This window comes from Scyliorhinus torazame, chromosome 21 (genome assembly GCF_047496885.1).
Source record: "Scyliorhinus torazame isolate Kashiwa2021f chromosome 21, sScyTor2.1, whole genome shotgun sequence".
Taxonomy (NCBI): domain Eukaryota; kingdom Metazoa; phylum Chordata; class Chondrichthyes; order Carcharhiniformes; family Scyliorhinidae; genus Scyliorhinus; species Scyliorhinus torazame.
Genome location: NC_092727.1, coordinates 113231884 through 113255129, shown reverse-complemented (window position 1 = coordinate 113255129; position 23246 = coordinate 113231884). Strand labels below are relative to the sequence as shown.

At 47.9% G+C, this 23246-nt stretch overlaps 1 protein-coding gene across 1 annotated transcript in view; it reads left to right on the top strand.

The window, feature by feature from the left end:
* psme3 (proteasome activator subunit 3) overlaps positions 1 to 23246 on the top strand; it is a 48619-nt gene that overhangs the window by 19294 nt on the left and 6079 nt on the right. The window contains exons 5-9 of the mRNA XM_072487292.1: positions 4954 to 5002; positions 19199 to 19311; positions 20704 to 20772; positions 22637 to 22704; positions 22975 to 23029. Coding sequence (XP_072343393.1) covers positions 4954 to 5002; positions 19199 to 19311; positions 20704 to 20772; positions 22637 to 22704; positions 22975 to 23029 — 354 coding nt within the window. The remainder of the gene's footprint in view (positions 1 to 4953; positions 5003 to 19198; positions 19312 to 20703; positions 20773 to 22636; positions 22705 to 22974; positions 23030 to 23246) is intronic.

The window sequence follows — 23246 nt, the reverse complement described above, 5'->3', positions numbered from 1 at the left end:
GCGGGGAGGGGGGGCGGAGGCGGGGAGGGGGGGGGCGGAGGCGGTGCGGGGAGGGGAGGCGGTGCGGGGAGGGGGGGGCGGAGGCGGTGCGGGGAGGGGGGGGCGGAGGCGGTGCGGGGAGGGGGGGGCGGAGGCGGTGCGGGGAGGGGGGGCGGAGGCGGTGCGGGGAGGGGGGTGGAGGCGGTGCGGGGAGGGGGGGTGGGGGGGTTGAAGGCGGTGGAGGGGGGATGGGAGTGTGAGGGGGGATAGAGGCGGTGTGGGATAGGGGGGGTTAGAGGTGGTGTGGGGAGGGGGGGTTAGAGGCGGTGTGGGGGAGGGGGGTTGGAAGCGGTGTGGGGGAGGGGGGGTTGAAGGTGGTGTGGGGAGGGGTGGCGGAGGCGGTGTGGGAGGTGTGGCGGAGGCGGTGTGGGAGGTGTGGCGGAGGCGGTGTGGGGAGGTGTGGCGGAGGCGGTGTGGGGAGGTGTGGCGGAGGCGGTGTGGGGAGGGGTGGTGGAGGCGGTGCGGGAGAGGGGGGTGGAGGCGGTGTGGGGAGGGGGGTTGGTAGCGGTGTGGGGGAGGGGGGGTTGAATGCAGTGCGTGGGAGGGGTGGTGGAGGCTGTGTGGGGGGGGGGTTGGAGGCGGTGTGGGGTGGAGGCGGTGTGGGGGGGGTGGTGGAGGCAGTGTGGGGAGGGGGGCTGGAGGCGGTGCGGGGGAGGGGGTGGAGGCGGTGCGGGGGAGGGGGTGGAGGCGGTGCGGGGGAGGGGGTGGAGGCGGTGCGGGGGAGGGGGTGGAGGCGGTGCGGGGGAGGGGGTGGAGGCGGTGCGGGGGAGGGGGTGGAGGCGGTGCGGGGGAGGGGGTGGAGGCGGTGCGGGGGAGGGGGTGGAGGCGGTGCGGGGGAGGGGGTGGAGGCGGTGCGGGGGAGGGGGTGGAGGCGGTGCGGGGGAGGGGGTGGAGGCGGTGCGGGGAGGGGGTGGAGGCGGTGCGGGGGAGGAGGGGTGGAGGCGGTGCGGGGGAGGAGGGGTGGAGGCGGTGCGGGGGAGGAGGGGTGGAGGCGGTGCGGGGAGGTGTGAGGGGGATAGAGGCGTGGAGGGTGCAGGAGAGGGTGTAGGCAAGGAGGAGGAGGGGTGATAGAGGCGGTGTGCGGGAGGGGGGGTGGAGGCGGTGCGGGGAGGGGGGGTGGAGGCGGTGCGGGGAGGGGGGGTGGAGGCGGTGCGGGGAGGGGGGGTGGAGGCGGTGCGGGGAGGGGGGGTGGAGGCGGTGCGGGGAGGGGGGGTGGAGGCGGTGCGGGGAGGGGGGGTGGAGGCGGTGCGGGGAGGGGGGGTGGAGGCGGTGCGGGGAGGGGGGGTGGAGGCGGTGCGGGGAGGGGGGTGGAGGCGGTGCGGGGAGGGGGGGGTGGAGGCGGTGCGGGGAGGGGGGGTGGGGGGGTTGAAGGCGGTGGAGGGGGGATGGGAGTGTGAGGGGGAGGTGTGAGGGGGGATAGAGGCGGTGTGGGGTAGGGGGGGTTAGAGGTGGTGTGGGGAGGGGGGGTTAGAGGTGGTGTGGGGAGGGGGGGTTAGAGGCGGTGTGGGGGAGGGGGGTTGGAAGCGGTGTGGGGGAGGGGGGTTGGAAGCGGTGTGGGGGAGGGGGGGGGTTGAAGGTGGGGAGGGGTGGCGGAGGCGGTGTGGGGAGGTGTGGCGGAGGCGGTGCGGGAGAGGGGGGTGGAGGCGGTGTGGGGAGGGGGGTTGGTAGCGGTGTGGGGGAGGGGGGGTTGAATGCAGTGCGTGGGAGGGGTGGTGGATGCGGTGCGTGGGAGGGGTGGTGGAGGCTGTGGGGTGGAGGCGGTGTGGGAGGGGTGGTGGAGGCTGTGTGGGGAGGGGGGCTGGAGGCGGTGCGGGGGAGGGGGTGGAGGCGGTGCGGGGGAGGGGGTGGAGGCGGTGCGGGGGAGGGGGTGGAGGCGGGGGAGGGGGTGGAGGCGGTGCGGTGGAGGCGGTGCGGGGGAGGGGGTGGAGGCGGTGCGGGGGAGGAGGCGGTGCGGGGAGGGGGTGGAGGCGGTGCGGAGGGGAGGGGGTGGAGGCGGTGCAGGGGAGGGGGTGGAGGCGGTGCAGGGGAGGGGGTGGAGGCGGTGCAGGGGAGGGGGTGGAGGCGGTGCGGGGGAAGGGTTGGAGGCGGTGCGGGGGAGGAGGGGTGGAGGCGGTGCGGGGGAGGAGGGGTGGAGGCGGTGCGGGGAGGAGGGGTGGAGGCGGTGCGGGGTGGAGGCGGTGCGGGGAGGAGGGGTGTAGGCGATGCGGGGAGGAGGGGTGGAGGCGGTGCGGGGGAGGAGGGGTGGAGGCGGTGCGGGGGAGGAGGGGTGGAGGCGGTGCGGGGGAGGAGGGGTGGAGGCGGTGCGGGGAGGAGGGGTGGAGGCGGTGCGGGGGAGGAGGGGTGGAGGCGGTGCGGGGGAGGAGGGGTGGAGGCGGTGTGGGGAGGGGGGCTGGAGGCGGTGTGGGGAGGGGGGCGTGGAGGCGGTGTGGGGAGGGGGGTGGAGGCGGTGCGGGGGAGGAGGGGTGGAGGCGGTGCGGGGGAGGATGGGTGGAGGCGGGGAGGAGGGGTGGAGGCGGTGCAGGGGAGGAGGGGTGGAGGCGGTGCGGGGGAGGAGGGGTGGAGGCGGTGCGGGGGAGGAGGGGTGGAGGCGGTGCAGGGGAGGAGGGGTGGAGGCGGTGCGGGGGAGGAGGGGTGGAGGCGGTGCGGGGAGGTGTGAGGGGGATAGAGGCGTGGAGGGTGCAGGAGAGGGTGGAGGCTGTGTGGGGAGGGGGGCTGGAGGCGGTGTGGGGGGAGGGGCTGGAGGCGGTGTGGGGAGGGGGGCTGGAGGCGGTGTGGGGAGGGGGGCGTGGAGGCGGTGTGGGGAGGGGGGTGGAGGCGGTGCGGGGGAGGAGGGGTGGAGGAGGTGCGGGGGAGGAGGTGCGGGGGAGGAGGAGTGGAGGCGGTGCGGGGGAGGAGGGGTGGAGGCGGTGCGGGGGAGGAGGGGTGGAGGCGGTGCGGGGGAGGAGGGGTGGAGGCGTTGCGGGGAGGAGGGGTGGAGGCGGTGCGGGGGAGGAGGGGTGGAGGCGGTGCGGGGGAGGAGGGGTGGTGGCGGTGCGGGGAGGAGGGGTGGAGGCGGTGCGGGGGAGGAGGGGTGGAGGCGGTGCGGGGGAGGAGGGGTGGAGGCGGTGCGGGGGAGGAGGGGTGGAGGCGGTGCGGGCAGGAGGGGTGGAGGCGGTGCGGGGGAGAAGGGGTGGAGGCGGTGCGGGGGAGGAGGGGTGGAGGCGGTGCGGGGGTGGAGGCGGTGCGGGGGAGGAGGGGTGGAGGCGGTGCGTGGGAGGAGGGGTGGAGGCGGTGCGGGGGAGGAGGGGTGGAGGCGGTGCGGGGGAGGAGGGGTGGAGGCGGTGCGGGGGAGGAGGGGTGGAGGCGGTGCGGGGAGGTGTGAGGGGGATAGAGGCGTGGAGGGTGCAGGAGAGGGTGGAGGCAAGGAGGAGGAGGGGTGATAGAGGCGGTGTGCGGGAGGGGGGGTGGAGGCGGTGCGGGGGAGGGGGGTGGAGGCGGTGCGGGGAGGTGTGAGGGGGATAGAGGCGTGGAGGGTGCAGGAGAGGGTGGAGGCAAGGAGGAGGAGGGGTGATAGAGGCGGTGTGCGGGAGGGGGGGTGGAGGCGGTGCGGGTAGGGGGGGTGGAGGCGGTGCGGGGAGGGGTGGCGGAGGCGGTGTGGGTAGGGGTGGCGGAGGCGGTGTGGGAGGGGTGGCGGAGGCGGTGTGGGGAGGGGTGGCGGAGGCGGTGTGGGGAGGGGTGGCGGAGGCTGTGTGGGGAGAGGGGGTGGAGGCGGTGCGTGGGAAGGGGGCAATGTGCCAGTTTTACAGTCATTGTTACTCTGAAAGAGATAGAAAGAAAAAGTAGCACTTCTAACTTCAGAGTAACTATTTTAAATACACAGACTGAGCCCGATATGGTCCACCTTGCCCCCACCACTCCACCCACAAGGGATTCCCACCACATCCCGTTCACTCACCTTGGACCTTCTCCCTTTCATGATTCCTTTAAACTCACCTGCTTTACAGCAGTTCGTGCTTCTTCGCTCCGCTCCTTTTGCACTTCGCCACTGGAGCCATGGACCCACTTCACTTTTTCAGTCTCACTTTGCCTGAGTCTGAAAGGTTGGGTGAGACGGCGCTTTCCATTTCAAACGCAAGTAAGTCACTAGAGAATGGCAGTCTACCGCTGATTCATCAATCTGAGGAAGTTACGGGTTAGAATGAGGGATACTGTAACAAATTGTTCGGCTTGGATGGTTATATCAGCAGCGAGCAAGTCGATACTTAAGTAGGTTTTCGCAATGCGTGGGTCTCTTTATACAGCTGTTTAGAATAATATAATCTTTATTGTCACAAGTAAGCTTACATTAACATTGCAATGAAGTTACTGTGAAATGACCTGTTCAGGTACAGAGGGAGAATTCAGAATATCCAATTCCCCTAACAAGCATGTCTTTGGGACAAGTGGGAGGAAACCGGAGCACCCGGAGGAAACCCACACAGACACTGGGGGAACGTGCAGACTCCACAGACAAGTACCCAAGCCGGGAATCGAACCTGGGGCCCTGGCGCTGTGAAGCAACAGTGCTACCCACTGTGCTACCGTGATGCCCACAAAATGGAATAGAGGATTCCCTCCTATATATTAGTGGTTTCAGCAATCAAACAAGGCAGCATTTGTGGAATATAGAACAATGTATACATAATTTTTTAAAAACAGAAATAAGACTATTCTCGTGCTTGCAATTTGCAATCTGCCTCTTGACAATTTAATTTCTCTTGCTTCTTGGTTCTGTGTATTTTTAGATGTATTTTTACTTGGCCTTTTAGTTTATTTTGACATTTGCTCTAGGGCCCCCCCATGGCTTTGCTAACTCTCTCGTTCTCCAGCTACACTTTCCATTTGTTTTGTCCCAGATCTTGGAAATTGATTTTCAATTTTTAAAAATCATTTCAGCGCAACATTAAGAAGCGAAAACTGGAAGATGGCGAAAGTAATTGCCCAGGTAAAGAGAGCCTGCATGTGAACTGTTTTTTTTGGGCTAAATATTTGCCGTCCCAACAGTGAATGCTTAAATTTGAGAAATTAAATGTTGCAAATATACAGAAATTAATGAGCAATATCCTGTTCATATTGACAAGAGAAAATAAAGCACAGAAAAATCTCTTTGAGGAAGCCCCTCAAAACTTCCTTCCACCTTCTCCTACCTGGAAAGTATAATAATCGGTTCTTTACAATTCATCTCACTTTCAGAATAAGATCATCCAATTATTTTTCAAAATGTTTGTGTTTAGCTATTCTCAAGTAAAGGGATAATAGAGCATCATTGTCAGCATGATTGGGTATAATGAGCTTTTCCCATTTGGCATGTTATGTTTATTGCTTCCTACTTGAGAAGGTTTAAAAAGATTTTGAATTCCTATAAAGAACGTCAGTGGGGATTAAAGAGGGGGGCATTTAGCCTCCATTGTCCATAAACCCAGTGTGTAAAAATAATCAATTCTATCTTCGTTTAGGCAGCACGGTGGCGCAGTGGGTTAACCCTGCTGTCTCACTGCGCCGAGGTCCCGGGTTCAATCCCGGCTTTGGGTCACTGTCCGTATAGAGTTTGTACATTCTCCCCGTGTTTGCGTGGGTTTCGCCCCCACAACCCAAAGATGTGCAGGGTAGGTGGATTGGCCATGCTAAATTGTAAAAAATGAATTGGGTACACTAAACGTAAAAAAAAAAAAGAAAATTCTATCTTTGTTTATTTGTTGAGTATAATGGTCATCCTAGCTGGATTAGTAAAATTGTATGTTTGTATTAGCTCCGGAGGGGCGGCACGGTGGCGCAGTGGTTAGCGCTGCTGCCTCACGGCACCGAGGATCCAGGTTCACTCCCGGCCCTGGGTCACTGTCCGTGTGGAGTTCGCACATTCTCCCCGTGTCTGCATGGGCCTCGCCCCCATAACCCAAAGATGTGCAGGATAGGTGGATTGGCCCTTAATTGGAAAAAATAATTGGGCACTCATGTTTTTTTTTAAGTATTAGCTCCGGAGGATCCTGCGTTTCATTTTGCATCTTAAACCTTACCAAGTTACTGTCATTGCTCCAAAGGTGCGCACCTACATTTAGCTCCTTTCTCACCTTTTATGGGAAGGAGCCCTGCGCACACTTGGGAAAATATTCCTTTTATTTCTTCCAGTTACTTCTCTCCCAGTCCTGGTCAATTATGTGGGCAGTTAGAATATCCGAGAATAACTGTTCCTGCTCATCTCCTGATCTGTCTATAGATTTCTATCATGTAATCCAAAACCACTGGCTGGAATTCTCCGGCCATTCACTCGCTGGCGGTGGGTTTTTCTGGTCCTGCTGGAGATGCACCCCAGCCCACCGAAGGGTACAGGGCCCCCTCCCACCGCCGAGAAACACGAGGCCGGAGAATCCTGCCCATTGTTTTAATAATCCCGTTTATCTTTAATAAACCACTTTAATTGCGTATGTCAGTCCCCTCCTTTATCAATATTGCCATTTCTGCTTTCTTGCATGTTCTATCTAATAACCTTTTATTTTCCACTCCCACCTAGATTGCAGCCACATGGTGTCCTTTTTAGTAAACTGTTACGGGCCAGGGTTTAGAGAACCCCAAAGTGTAGCATGGAGTTCACCTGACCCGCAACTTTGAATAGATTGTGGTATGGGGAGCACACGGCCCACTCTACAGGTGTGGTACAGCATAAATGGAAAAGTATTTTTTAAAGCAAAACATGTTTATTCTATGAACTCAAGTTAACCTTTTTAAAACATAGTGAACATCTTTGCAACCATCAATTCAAATACAACCCCCAAAGAATACAACACTGGGGCAGCACGGTGGCGCAGTGGGTTAGCCCTGCTGCCTCACGGCGCCGAGATCCCAGGTTCGATCTGGGACCCAGGCTCTGGGTCACTGTGTGGAGTTTGCACATTCTCCCCGTGTTTGCGTGGGTTTCGCCCCCACAACCCAGAAGATGTGCAGGCTAGGTGGATTGAACATGCTAAATTGCCCCTTAATTCGAAAAAAATAATTGGATACTCTTAAAAAAAATTAAAAAGAATACAACACAACACTAAGTAATCCTTAATAACTTTCCAGACGACAAAAGAAACACCTTTTAACAGAAGCACATTAGGATTACATTCACTACTGAGAACATTTATAATTCTGAATTCACCAAATGATCAAGAGATAGTCTTTTCATGGCAGAGAGAACAGCAGTACACCTGCTCTGTCTGGCTTCAGCTCCAACACTGAAAACGAATCTAAAACACACCCTGCAGCAAACAGCCTAAAACGAAAGTAAAAAGCTGACAGACAGCCCAGCTCCACCCACACTCTGACATCACTGCAGTAATATGAGCAGCCAAACATTTCTACAAACAACATTCTCATGACAAAACTCTTTTTTTCAATTTGCGACAGTACCTCCATCTATTTGTCTCTTTCTCCTTCTGACTACCTTCATTTCTCCTGCCCTCCTCTTCCTCCGTTTATATCACTTTTCATTTTCCCTATTCATCTGTTATGCCACTTCTTCTGTTCAGGTCATAGAATCCCTATGGTGCAGAAGAAGGCCATTTGGCCCATTGAGTCTGCACCGGCCCTTTAAAAAGCACTCTACCCATATCCACTCCGCCATCCATCTCTCCCTATCCCGTAACCCCAGAACCCAACTGCACATCCTTGGACACTAAGGAGCAATTTATCATGGTGAATCCACCTATGGACTGTGGGAGATGGAGCACCTTTCATAGTAAGTTCCTTCGCCCTCTGAACTGAAATCCATGAGGGCTGAGTTATCATGGGGCCAGGAAAATATTGGTGATCCCTATCGGGGTAACCTCAGAACTTGAGTCTAGCAGCCGATTTACACACTCAAAACCCCAATTAGGGGAAACTTTGCAACACTGTCAGCCTAGGAGCGCTGTCCCCGCACAACTGCGAACAGAGTTGCCCAGGCCTGGAGAACATCAGAGCCAACGGCTGCATCCCGCAGACTGGGGCTTATTGGTAAGAATGATGGTAGCCGTGGCCCAAATGCTTCCGCCAATGGTTTGGTCCCTTTGAAATTTTTCCTTTAAATTTGCAACTGGGGGCATCTCCGTATCTAATTGCTGGATTGATTATATCCATATCTAATCGCTGGATAGCTCATGGACAGCCAATTAGGAAGTTGTCTCCATGAACAGTTGCTCCACCAACCACAGAACTCCAATTTGATCCCGATGTCAGGATTCCAAAGTCTGGGAAAATCTCACCCATGTCTTTGAGTTCCCTATTCTAGCACGTTATGTGCCTTGGAAAATAACCAGTAGATTACCACCCTGAACCTTCCTGTTGTACAATATTCACTGTGTGACTTAAAGGCATGTTTAACGATTACATTCTTTCTGGCCTTAATTTGTTTGTATACATTTTTCATTAGTTTATTCCACTGATCCAGATGATGTTTTTGTTTGTAATTGCGTTGGTTTGTTTAAACGTTTCTGGTATTCTGAGACTGCTGTGCGTTTATCATCTTTCTTTCTCCTTTTTCTCCTCCAATGATGGTGAGTTACCTGCACAGGCATCAGTGTGTGATGGTTGCGGCTGAGGGCAAACTAGTCAGATGGGGTGGATTTCATCAATGTTGTTTTCATCTGATGCCCAGTCAACCAAGTTTCACACCTTCAGTCGCAGCTTGAAATTAAAGTAAAATGGTGCTAGTCCGCGGATGCTTTGTGCCAGTAGTTGTGGGCCAGGGTTTAGAGAATCCCAAAGTGTATCATGGAGTTCACCTGACCCACAACTTCTAATAGATTGTGGTATGGGGAGCACACGGCTTACTCTACAGGAATGGTACAGCAGAAAATGGACCAGTGGTTTTTAAAACAAAACAATGTTTATTTTATGAACTCGCGTTAACCTTTTTAAAACAAACAGTGAATATCTTAGCAACCATTAATTCAAATACACCCCCTAAAGAATAAAACTCTAAATAATCTGTATGCTGTTCTTTTAACATCCAAAAACTTAACAAACCTCTAAACAGGAGCACATTCGTGTTTACATAATTCTGAAATCATTTATAATTCTGAATTCACCAAATGATTAAGATAGTCTTTGGATGGCAGACTTCAGATGCAGCTCCCTAAAAAAACACAGACGCATCCAAGCTCTTCTCAAACTGAAACTAAAAAGCAGAAGTGGAGCTCAATTCCACCCACACTCTGACATCACTCCACTAACATGAGCAGCTCCATTTCTTAAAGGTACATTTCTTAATGGGTACTTCCACGTGACACCTCCCCAAGAAAAAAAAATAAACCATCAACTTCAAGATGGCTTCATTTTTCACCTTTTAACCATCCTTTAAGAAATGCACACAGTAAATATACTTTTTGTTTCAAAAACACAACACACGCAAACAGGTACAATAATATAGTCCATTTTTTTTCCTTCTTCCTCCAACTGAAATTCGTCTCTATTGACAGTCACTTTGAATAAGAAGGTCTCTGCACGATCCATCCATTTCTCTACGCCTCGGCATTTCTCTTTAAAGTCAGATAATTTAGTTCAATCTGATCATAGAGTCCCTTGCAATTCTCCAACACAGGAGCATTGGTTATCACAGTTTTCAGGCAGTCAAATGCCTGTTGAAAGTCCGCTGTCCATTGAAATTTTCGACGGTTCTTCAGCAAGTTCATCAGTGGAGCAATCACGCTACAAAACATTTGCACAAATGTTTGATCAAATCCACTCATGCCAAGAAATATTTCCTGTCGTCTTGAGGGTATCGAAAACTCCTCGAGGAAAGTGATTCGGGCTTTTCTAAATTCACTTTTAGCTAGGTTTATCACCAAACCCACCTCCAGAAGTTGATCGAATAACTCCATCAGATGTTTTAAATGTTCTGTCCATGTTGGGCTGAAAATTGTGAGATCGTCGATGTATACCGCACAATTGGGTAATCCTGAAACAACTTTGTTAGTTAACCGTTTAAATGTGGCTGGGGTGTTTTTCATGCCTAATGGCATAACTTTGAATTGGTATATACCATCTGGAGTCACAGAAGCTGAAATCTCCTGCGCCCTTTTGGATAAAGGTACCTGCCAGTAACCTTTTATATAAATCCAGTTTGGAAATAAAATCTGATTGTCCCACTTTCTCAATGCAATCCTCCAAAAGGATAAGAGTCCGTTCTTGTAACTGCATTAACCGTTCTATAGTCCACACACAACCGTTGGGTACCATCCGGTTTAAGCACCATCACTGTGGGTGAGCTCCATTGGCTGCAACCCACTTTAATTATGCCATTTTTAAGCATACACTCAATTTCTTTGTTAACCTGTGCCAATTTTAAAGGGTTAAGCCTATATGGATGTTGTTTGATTGGAAAAGCATTTCCCACATCTACATCATGTATAGCCATTTTAGTACTTCCCAATTTATCTCTACAAACTTGCCCATGTGATATCAATAACTCTTTCAGGTCAGTTTGTTTTTCCTCTGGAAGATAACCCAACAATTTATCCCAATTTTTAAGAACATCCTCATTTTCCAATTTAATTTGAGGTATGTCGAAATCATAGTCATCTGGATTTGGTTCGTCACTTTGAGTTAGAATCATTAAAACCTCCTCCTTTTTCTCTCCTTCCCTTTCAAAGTACCTTTTAAGCATATTCACATGACACACTCGGTGATTCTTCCTTCTATCTGGTGTTTTACCACATAATTCACCTCACTTAATTTCCTTTCAATTTGATACGGTCCACAAAACCTAGCTTTTAAAGGTTCACCTACCACTGGTAACAACACTAAAACTTTATCTCCACTGGCAAAACTACGAACTTTGGATTTCTTGTCTGCGACCCGTTTCATCACATTTTGTGCAACTTTCAAATGTTGTCTAGCCAATCCACCTGCTCTATTTAATCGTTCCCTAAATCCAATAATGTAATTTCCGATTTATCATCCACCAATTTTTCCTTAATCAATTTAAGTGGTCCTCTTACCTCAATTAGTTCAAAAGGACTAAAATTGGTTGATTCATTAGGTGAATCCCTAATTGCAAACAGTGCGAATGGAATTCCTTTATCCCAATCCTCTGGATAATCTTGACAATAAGCCCTCAACATTGTCTTTAATGTCTGATGCCACCTTTCTACTGCTCCCTGCGATTCTGGGTGGTAAGCAGTTGATTTAAATTGTTTTATTCCTAAGCTATCCATAACTTCTTTGAATGACTTTGAAGTTAAATGTGATCCTTGATCCGATTGTAATTCTGTGGGTAGTCCATATCTAGTAAAGAATTTAAGTAATTCCTCCACAATCATTTTAGCTGTAATATTATGTACTGAAATGGCCTCTGGAAACCTAGTAGACACATCCATTGTAGTCAAAAGATATTTGATTCCCACTTTTGTTTTCGGAAGTGGTCCTACGCAATCAATTAGGACCCATGTAAAAGGTTCCTCAAATGCTGGAATGGGTATTAAGGGCGCTGGTTTTATCACTGCTTGAGATTTCCCTATCTCTTGACATGTGTGACATGATTGACAAAATTTTACCACATCTTTATGTAGTCCAGGCCAATAAAAATGTTTCTGGATTTTAGCTTGAGTTTTCCTTATTCCCAAATGACCTCCCACTGGTACCTCATGTGCAACTGGCAACACCTCCTTTCTATACCCTACCGGCAATACTACTTGATGAACTTCTGCCCACTTTTCATCCGCCTGCATATGTAAAGGTCTCCATTTTCTCATCAAGACATCACTTTTACGGTAATAACACTCTGGTATACATTCAGATTCCTCTTCCGTGTATGCTTTCTGATACATCCGTTTTATTTCTAGATCTTTTTGTTGTAACTCTGTCAATTTTCCTGAACTAAAAATATCCGCCTCATCCTCCACTTGTTCTTTTTCAACCATCTGATCAAAAATCGTTTCTGATAATTGCGCTTCAACTTCATCTTCACTCTTTGATTTCTCCTCTTGTCTTAACCTGTGACTTTGCGACCTTGGAACTACACAATCCGGAAAAATCCCAGGATATTCGTCCTTCAATACTTCAGTTGTCTGATTTTTCCACTGGCTTATCAACCACAGTAGGCATCACTCCCACCTGCGATCCAGCTATATCATTACCCAAGATAAACTGTATTCCTGGACAAGATAATTTCTCTATTACTCCTACTACCACTTCATCACTCTTCACTGGACTTTCCAACCTTGCCTTATATAATGGAAAGCTACTCCTCTCACCCTGAATTCCACACATTACTACCTTTTCTGGCAACATTCTACCCAAACTACATAACTCCTCATCTCTTACCATTAAAGATTGACTAGCTCCCGTATCTCTTAAAATTGTGACTTCTTTACCTACTCCTCCTGATACACATGAGTAAACTTTACCCACACAAGTAAATTCTTTAAAGAGATCTGGCACCTTCTTATCAACCACCTCTTGATCTGGCTGATCTTTTGCACCTCCTTTGCTTCACTTGGGCTTTCCTTTACCACTTTAACAAACCCCACTGTCTTATCCTGTTTTACCACATCAGCCTTCCCAGTGCTTTTCTTCCACCACCAACACTGTGACTTTACATGGCCTACTTTATTACAGTGAAAACATTTGAAACTTTTCATTTCTTTTCCACCCTCCTGGATTTCTTTTTTAATCTGAGGTACACTCTCCTTATTATCTCCCATCAGATCACCTTTACCTTTACCACTTGAGTATTTCTCATGTCTCCAGTTCCTATCCCTCACCGACTGAAACTGACGTCGGAAACCAAGCTTTGATTTATGAACTAATTCATAATCATCTGCTATTTCTGCTGCTAACCTCACAGTTTTAACAGGAGTTCTCACTGCATCAGGAATTGAATTTTTAAACTCCTCCAAAAGTATAATTTCTCTGAGAGCTTCATACGTTTGGTCTATTTTCAAAGCCCTTATCCACCTATCAAAATTACTCTGTTTGAGCCTTTCAAACTCCATGTATGTTTGACCAAATTCTTTCCTTACATTTCTAAACCTTTGTCTGTAGGCTTCAGGCACTAGTTCATATGCACCTAAGATGGATTTTTTCACCTCCTCATACGTCCCAGATACCTCCTCCGGTAGTGATGCAAACACTTCACTAGCCCTACCTACCAGCTTTGTTTGAATCAGTAATACCCATATGTCCTGTGGCCATTTAATTTGTTTAGCTCCTTCTCAAATGAAATGAAAAAGGCTTCTACCTCCTTCTCGCCAAACTTTGGCAATGCTTGGGCATATTTAAATAAACGTGTTCGCCTTTGACGCTCTTTCTCACTATCATCCAACTGTATGTTTCCCTTTACGTCTGCCAATTTTAGCTGACTGTCATGTTTCATGGCCATTTTCTGAAGTTCAAACTCTCTCTCTTTATCTTTTTCCCTGATCTCTATCTCTCTTTCTTTTTGTTCTGCTAGGGCTATTCTTTCGTTTCTCCTTTCTTCGCTCTCTTCTTTTTCCGCTCTCTCTTTCGTATTCAAGCTGCTTTAATTCTTTCTCATGTTCCATTTGTTTAATTTGCAACTGAATTTTTGCCATTTCCAATGAGTCAAACTCTATCTCAGGCAACTTTAAATGCTTAACCACCGCCATAATTACCTCATCTTTTCGCATGATAACTGCAATGTTTTTGCCAAATCTAACAGTCTGCTTTTAGTCTCTGTCCGGAAGGTACTGCGTGTGACCGTCTCCACCCCCAAAAACCTCTGAGCCTCTGAAAGAGCAATTGTCCACAACACACTCCCCACTTAAACTAGAATATCACACCTGAAAAGCAACCACAATATGCTCACCCCTCACTGTTTTTAAGTTCACTAAGCCAATCCAATAGATGGTCTTTTATCCCCCTCGAGCCCCCAATTGTTATGGGTCAGGGTTTAGAGAACCCCAAAGTGTAACATGGAGTTCACCTGACCCACAACTTTTAATTGATTGTGGTATGGGGAGCACACGGCTCACTCTACAGGTATGGTATAGCAGAAAATGGACCAGTGTTTTTTTAAAACAAAACAATGTTTAATCCATGAACTCAAGTTACTCTTTTGAAAACAGTGAATATCTTAGCAACCATTCATTCAAATACACCCCCCCCCCCCCCAAGAATAAAACACTAAATAATCTGTATGCTGTTCTTTTAACATCCAAAAACCTCTAAACATGAGCACATTCAATACTGAAATCATTTATAATTCTGAATTCACCAAATGATTAAGATAGTGTTTGGATGGCAGACTTCAGATACAGCTCCCTGAAAAACACAGACACACACAAGCTCTTCTCAGACTGAAACTAAAAAGCAGAAGTAGAGCTCAACTCCACCCACACTCTTGACATCACTCCAGTAATATGAGCAGCTCCATTTCTTAAAGGTACATTTCTTAAACGGTACTCAAGTGACACAATTATCTCATTGTACAGTTCTTAGAACATGGAACACATAGTGCAGAAGGAGGCCATTCGGCCCATTGGGACTTCCACCCCATCCCCGTAACCCAATAACCCCTCCTAACCTTTCTGGACTCTAAGGGCAATTTAGCATGGCCAATCCACCTAACCTGCACGTCTTTGGTCTGTGGGAGGAAACCGGAGCACCCGGCGAAAACCCACGCAGACACTGGGAGAACGTGCTGACTCCGCACAGACAGTGACCAGCGGGGAATCGAACCTGGGACCCTGGCGCTGTGAAGCCACTGTGCTACCGTGCTGCCCATGTCCATTCCTTTTTTTAAAAATCCTGATTACAAATAACTTGTTTTTCCAAAAACAATAAATAAGTATGAAGTTTCCGAAAATGGTATTGTTTCCGAGAACCAGTTTGGGAAAGCAATGGCCGCATGTTTTAGCAGTTTAAAGGTGTGAAAATGTTCGATCTTTCCCCTCATTGGCAGAGAAACGGGAGTCTTCGTGTTAGGCCAAGTTTTAATGTTAGTCACAATTCAGACTTCCAAACTGTGAAGCTGCTTTGTGAAAACATCTTGACATGTTTATTCAATTGGATGCTGATGCTATTTTGGCAAGGAAGTTTTCTTTCCTACTCCAAACATTCTGAAAGTAAAGCCATTTGTGTAATGGGGCTCTTGAGTTGCTGCGGTTTTTTTGTCTGAAGATTCATGACTTGCTTACACAATCATTTTAGCACAAATAAATTGTCAAGTTCTCTGCATTAATCCTCCTTGAGTTTGTTGCATTTTCCGTTTGTGGAATACTGACCTCTTTCCAAGGGGAGAGGGAACAAGTTGGTGGCTGAACGGAAGGTGGGGGAGGAGCTCTTGGAAGCCAGTAGTACAATCAAATTATGGAATTACTTTTGGTAGAGATAAATGTTCTAAAGGTAAAACTCGAGGGACTGTGGTAAAATAATGTGGCTTGACCATTATGAATTTGCCACTCCATTAAGATCCATATAGATCTATACAGGGCCCAGAATGGAAACTGAGCGCATTGCTTGTAATGGCATTTGACTTTTGTATCCATGGTTAATTTGGCCGTTTGCTAGTTGGGGGTTGTACTGTAATATTGGCCAGGTACGTACAAGATTATAGATTAGACATTCCATGTTACCAGAAAAATAGTGAATTTCGTCCTTGGTCAGAGGTTCCATGGGGTGGGCAAGGTCGGTTTAAATAACCAAGACTTTCGTTCACGTAGAAATATATAATCCAGGGACACATAGAACATACAGTGCAGAAGGAGGCTATTCGGCCCATCGAGTCTGCACCGACCCACTTAAGCCCTCACTTCCACCATATACCATCACCCAATAACCCCTCCTAAACTTTTTGGACACTAAGGGCAATTTAGCATGGCCAATCCACCTAACCTGCACGTCTTTGGACTGTGGGAGGAAACCGGAGGAAACCCATGCAGACACGGGGAGAACTTGCAGACTCTGCAGATTATCATAGCATTTACAGTGCAGAAGGAGGCCATTCGGCCCATCGAGTCTGCACCAGCTCTTGGAAAGAGCACCCTACCCAAGGTCAACACCTCCACCCAACACTAAGGGCAATTTTAGACACTAAGGGCAATTTATCATGGCCAATCCACCTAACCTGCACCTCTTTGGACTGTGGGAGGAAACCGGAGCACCCGGAGGAAACACACGCACACACGGGGAGGGTGTGCAGACTCCGCACAGACAGTGACCCAAGTCGGAATCGAACCTGGGACCCTGGAGCTGTGAAGCAATTGTGCTATCCACAATGCTACCGTGCTGCTCTGCATGTTAGAATGCCCTAGATGTTAGAAAAAATATCTAAAAGTTGAGCAAACAGGACTATGTTTGGAATGAAAGCTGGAAAGATTAGGCCTCAGGGTCAAATAAGGGCATTATGGCTGTGTATGATCTGGTCCAGCCTCAGGATACCGACCTGAGGGAGGAAGATGTGGTTGAATAATTTCAACGGCTGCAGGCAGCATGAAAAGGACGAGGAGAGATAATTGGCATGGACAAATCCACATAATTTTGTCAATTGTGACTTTTAGGGCTATTTTGTTGCTGTGGCAGTGGCAAAAATTTGATTGGAGGCATTCAAGAACGGAGTTATAGGCTTAGAAGACAGATTTGAGAGGGAAGACAAAAATGTTTGACAATTGCCCAACTTGTTGGCAATTCATGGAGGAAGCAACAGAGAGAGCTTGTTAGGGTATTGTGCAAGATCATTTATTTAGTTTTTCAAAAGACAGTCAATAGGTTACTGAATATTGGACTCCTGATTGAGGTGAGGGTATTTGGAATCATAGAATCTACAGTGCAGAAGGAAGCCATTAGTCCCATTGAGTCTGCACTGCCTGTGGAAAGAGCACCCCACTTAAGCCCACACCTCCACTCCATCCCCATAACCCAGCAAACCCACCCAATCCCTTGGACACTTAAGGGGCAATTTAGCATGGTCAGTCCATCTAACCTGCACCGCTTTGGACTGTGGGAGGAAACCGGAGCACCCGGAGGAAACCCACGCAGACACTGGGAGAACGTGCAAACTCCACACAGTCACCCGAGGGCGGAATTGAACCCGGGAACCTGGAGGCAGCAGTGCTAACCACAGTGCTGCCCAACCAACCGACCCAATCAGCGGACAAGTATTACAATGAATGTCAAGATGAACACAAATGGAAAACTGAACTCGCCACCTGTAGGGGTGGTGAATTGGAGATGATCAGGGATCAAAAGGAGGTTGGATGGACATTTGAGGAAAATAGACGGAGGGGAATGAGACTGATTAGGTTGCTCTCCACAGGGTCTGCATGAATCCTACGCATGGTTGCCTCCTGTTCTCTAGTGGCTCTGTAAACACTCAGCAGATCAAGTAGAGCCATGGATAGAGAAACGGCATAAAGCTTTCAGGTTGACGATATTTCATCATGCACTCATTTGGAATGAGTGACCAAAACCGTGGATCAGAGAGTTTGGGCGAGTTTGGGCTTTACGGTCACAATTGTGGAGGAGGTCAATTGTGAATTTTGTTTTCGTTGATGTGATAGAAGTGGGCATCTGGTGGAGGGATTCAGAGTTTTATTGGTGGGCGGAGGTGAAGTGTGACACATTTCTATTTCCGTGACTCAGATTTAAAGGAGAAGCAGGTTTTTTCCAGTTCCTAGTGAGTGCCAGCATGCACCACCGGCCTGTCCATAATTTCATTTAGATTTGCAATCTGCCGCACTAAAACCATCATAGGATAGAACTTGGGAGGTGGAAGATTGCCCGCCGTAAACAATATGTTTCCTGTTAACATACTGCATTTGACTTGAAGCCTCGCCTTGGGTCTGTTGTTTCACGTGGGAGCATTTTCTGCTGGAAACTAGAAAAATATTTCGTTTTGGAGCAATAGCATCCTGTACTATCTGGAAGGGGAATAAACTAGAAGCACCATTTTTGAAAATGTTGAATGGGCAGGACTACAGACAAAAATAATGATGGTGATGAACTGAGGAATGTGATGAGATGTCTGGAGTTATTTCATTAAACATTCAATGAAATGGATGGCACAGTGGTTAGCACTGCTGCCTCGGCTCCGGGGATCAATTCCAACCTCGTATGACTGTCTGTGCATGGTTCTGCACGTTCTCCTCGTGTCTGCGTGGGTTTCCTCCGGGTGCCCTGGTTTCCTCCCACAGTCCAAAGATGTGCAGGTTGGTGGATTGGCCATGCTAAATTGCCCCTTAGAGTCCAAAGATGTATAGGTTAAGGTTAAGTAGGGGTTGCGGGAATCGGGGTGGAGAGTGGGCCTGGTCGGGGTGCTCTTTTGGGAGGAGGGGGTCGGTGCAGTTGCGATCGGCTGAGTCGTCTCCTACTGTACTATGGGGATTCTATGAATTCCCTTGGGAGCATTTTCTACCGGAAACTAGAAAAATATTTCATTTCGGAGCTATGGCACGGTGTAGTAAACGGGGATAATTTTTTAAATGGTGAATGGACGCAGGACTATGATATCTGGAGTATTTCACTGAACATTCAGCTTCTTTACATTCTCAAAAGTGTTGTTTGACTGCCCAGTAATTTCCTTGGAAATTGGATTTGATTTTCCAGTCCAGCTCGCTGTGGGAATCGTTGCGGGCGGGATGGAAAATTTGACAAACCCATTGAAGGGGTCCATCAACCGCGGGCAGGAATTTCTGATCTTGGGCTGGAACGACTGGAAATCCCCGTTGCGTTTTCCGTGATTTCGGCCGTCTTGCCTTTCATTGCGAGATCTTGATTATTAATAATGATAATCGCTTATTGTCACAAGTAAGCTTCAATAAAGTTACTATGAAAAGCCCCTATTACATCCCTAACAGTAAGTTCAATTGGCATTGAATCATACTTTTTGGATTCAGATGGTGCAGATAAAACTAATTGCTGCAACTCTTGGGAGTTAAAAAAAAAAAAAAATATGTTGGAAATGTTTGGTAAATATGGCAGGTGTCGACCCACTTAATGGTTTTGACATTAGGACTGTTCTGGTAAAGGTCCAACACTCAAAAGTTAACCCTCTCATTCACAAATGCTGTTGGATTTGCCATGCATTTATTTCCAACATCTGTTTCTATTTCTGGGGATTAGCAGCTTAGCTGCTAAAGTTACAACATTGCAATAATGTTTTTTTTTTAAGTGCGCAATACACTTACTACTTCCCCAGTTGATCAGATGGCCTTGTTAACTTTTTCAGGGACAAAGGTGTTTGTAATTCCAAATGGAATGTTGAAGAGCAACCAGCAACTGGTTGAGATGATTGAGAAAATAAAACCAGAAATCAGGACGCTCATGGAAAAGTGCAATACGGTAAGTGACATCTTTTTGCAACTCTCATTTTGAGTGCAGCCTGAGGCACATGCAGTTAGCAAACTGTTCACTTCGAACTTTGGTTGTCTTATTGTGCTGCATTTCTGAATTTAAGTTCAAATGAAGATGAGTGCAGCTCCACCAGGGCCAATTTTCCGTAACATTGAGAAATGCAACCAGCCAGGCACATCTCTACCCTTCAATCTGCGGAGAAAAGATGTTGCAGGTATTCAGAGTTTTTTTTTTTTTAAAAAGACTTCCCTACTATTTTCTCAGTGGCAGATTCATTTTCCCCCCAATTCTACAATGTCCTTTATTTGGGCTCTAAGCACGCATGCTTCACCTAATATTTCAACTATTTTGTAGAAGTGTCCCACACCTGTTTCAGGACGATGCTTTATAAATGAGGCCCATAATGTGGAAGAAGCCACCATTCTCATGCAACTTCCTGGCATAAATTTGGAAACTGACCTCATGATGCTAATGCAAAGCTGGTACAAACCCTGATACATACAGTGAATATGATAGGATTGCTGGTGACAATCTGGAGTGAATATTCAAGCTCTTTTCACCAGTAGCTTCTTGCTGGTCACCGGGAATTCCATGCCATAACTCATCATTGTACATCTTCTAAAACATTGTTCTCTTGGGTAAGATGCTTAAGAGTGATTTATGCCACAGAATTCTACCCCAAACAACAGCAGGAATGAGGGAGAAAAATAAGAGGGAACAAGTCCATCTGTCCCATGGCAAATTTAAAAAAATTGCCAAATGACCTCCCAGATTTGTTGGCCTGTGCCCATTGTAGGGATACAGGTGGAGAATGTAGTATCTAACACTGAAGGCAGTGAATGATACAAGAGGTTAAAGTTCAGATGACAGGTCCACTCACTGGATTGTAGTTGAGCAGCCTAGCGCTAAAATGGGAAGGGAATGCCATTGTTTTCCCTTCCTCCCCCCTTTATACAGTGCCTCGTGAAATGTACATTGCATATGTTTGAATATATTCCAATTATATGTAAAGTCGCATAAATGTAAGCTCTGCAGAAGCAATTTGAAGCGTGTAATTAAATAGCTGACTGTGTTCTCGATGAAAGCTGCAACATGAAGAAAAAAACATTTAACATTTAGGAAACTAAAAAGGAAAAAGAATCCAGATCCATTAAATTGGCAGCCAAAAAAACTCCTACCCTAGTCCTTTCCAGACAATAGAAACCAAGGACTTATTTATTGGCCAATACTCAGTAAGCAAAGCCAAGAGTACATACTATTCCTTCCTATCTTCCCTTCCCATGTGGGATTATTGTGCATTGGAAAAATAATCATGATGACACCAGATGCAAGAGCTCATCTAAGTGTGCAGCTGTATAATATCCATTCTTTTGAACTTAGGTTAAAATGTGGGTTCAGCTACTAATACCAAGGATAGAAGATGGCAACAACTTTGGTGTTTCTATTCAGGTAATACCTTTCTATATTTATTTGGGTTTGCCCCCCTTTTTTTAATCCTACACCTTCCATTTGTTATTTATTTTGCATTTTGGGATGATATTTCCCCTGTGGATCAAGCTGAGAGTTGTCAGCTGGAATCGGAATACCTTTCTGCTTCAGCTACTCGTCAACATGGAGAACTCAACACATGCAGTGTGACGTGGACATGGTAAACTGCCCTGTATGTTTTCTAGAGCGGGAGCTAAAAGTACCACCCACTGTACACGGATTGCCATACCAATTGTTGAATTGCAGATAGCTTTGTTTTCTTTATTTATTCATGGGATATGGGCATCAATGGCATTTATTGCCTGTCCCTAATTGCCCTTGAGAAGATGGTGGTGAACTGCCTTCTTGAGCTGCTGCAGAACATGTGGGAGGGAGTTCCAGGATTTTGACCCAGTGACAGTGAAGGAACAGCAATGCGTTTCCAAGTCAGGATGGTGAATGACTGGGGGGGGGGGGGGGGGGGGGGGGCTTCCAGATGGTGGTGTTCCCAGTTCTGTACTGACCTTGTCTTTTTAGGTGATAGTGGTCATGGGTTTGGAAGGTACTGTGTTCTATGGAATTGGAATTGCATCTCTGCAAGGATGGCATCTGGAGTACCCACACTCATCTTATGCGAGAACCTTGCTGCTAATAAGGGTGTGGCCGCATTCACCTCCTGAACTGGATCAAACTTGGTGCAAAATGTGAAAAGGCAGACTGTAGTTAAAGGTGTTGTTAGGTCATTTCCTCAGCAATCCCTGTCTCGCCGTGCAAGAAAAAATGGGCAATTGCAAATGCATAGTTAGCAAATAATAGCTTTATCCACGCGTGTGTATTCTAGAGTATAAATGTACACGTGCATGTGTAATACTTATTTCTTTACAAACCGAACATTATTAATGTTCCAATACAATACAAAGTCTTCCCCCCCCCCCACCCCGAGATATCAGAAGAACTTTGTAAAAGTTATTAGCTGTTTAAATCAACACACAAACACACTTTGTTACATCCTGTCTCGAGTGGGGCCCTTTGGGTGATGTGTCTGGGTCTGTTTCTGTCTGACTGCCATTCACTTTAAATTGTAATTGCTGATATTTCTTGCTGTTTGATGCCAGTCTTGGCATTGAATGTTTCAGTGCAATGATGGCCATGGCTCGTGTCCAATGTGGCAGTCTCACTAAAACTGCTGTGGACTTCGCAATCTCTGTTTTCTTGTTGGCTGTTTTTTTTTGACCCATGCTTACAGAGGAGTGTTACTTAGAATCATAGAATAGAATCCCTACAGTGCAGGAGGCCATTCGGCCCATCGGGTCTGCACCGACCCACTGAAAGAGCACCCTAACCTAGGCCTAATCCACCATCCTATCCTTGTAACCCCACCTAAGAGCAATTTAGCATACCCAATCCGCCTAACCTGCACATCTTTGGACTGTGGGAGGAAACCCACGCGGACACGGGAAGAATGTGCAAACTCCACACAGACAGTCGCCCGAGGTCAGAATCGAACCCGGGGTCCCTGGTGTTGTGAGGCAGCAGTGCTAGCCACTGTGCCACCCTGCCGCCCCAAGTTGAAAGCACTTTGCTCTTTCACCAAAACTGACCAATCCTGCATTATGGTTGTCATCTTGCATGCCCCTATCACTGTATTGGAATTTAAGGGAGCAATGGGCAGAATAATGCCTTGGAGTAGATTGAGGGTGACTATTCCTTTAATGCAATATTAAATAATCTGAACAAAGGTTTAAATATGGCAAGCCAAGATTAAATTATTATTTACGCAAACCTTGCAGCAGTCCTCTTGTTGAATTTGAGAATCCTTTTGTTTCCCCTTTTCATACAATTAAAGGAAGAGACTGTTGCAGAACTTCGAACAGTTGAAAGTGAAGCTGCTTCATACTTGGATCAGATCTCCCGGTAAGTACAGATTTTAATGTACAAATCATAATCTGGGTTTAGTGAATTCGCATGTTTTAGGTAGAACTTTATCGAGCACAAACGTCAATGAAATATATTCTGCTTTAAAGTTTTAACTTTTTTAAAACTTCAGAGCAATAGGTTATGTTCATTCGTCGAGTAAAATTTGTTTAATCTTTTGCGTTTTCAGTTCATAAATAATGCTGAACTTTCTGTTTCTACACCAGCAAAACCTAAGTTAAAGCAAATTATGTATTTGTGGCTTTCTAGATACTACATTACAAGAGCAAAATTGGTGTCCAAAGTAGCAAAGTATCCCCATGTGGTAAGTGGAAATAAAATTGTAGTTTGGTGTGGAAGTATTTTTGTCGCCCTGTCTGCAGTGAAGTCCAAGTTTGCTCGTTAACTGGTTCCTATTACCAAGCCCTAGAAAATTACAAATAGTTAATCACTCTGTTCAGAACTCATTTAATCTTGTACACAATGGCTAAAGGGAGATTTAGGTACATTTATCCTAACATCACTACTGAAATTAATAGTGA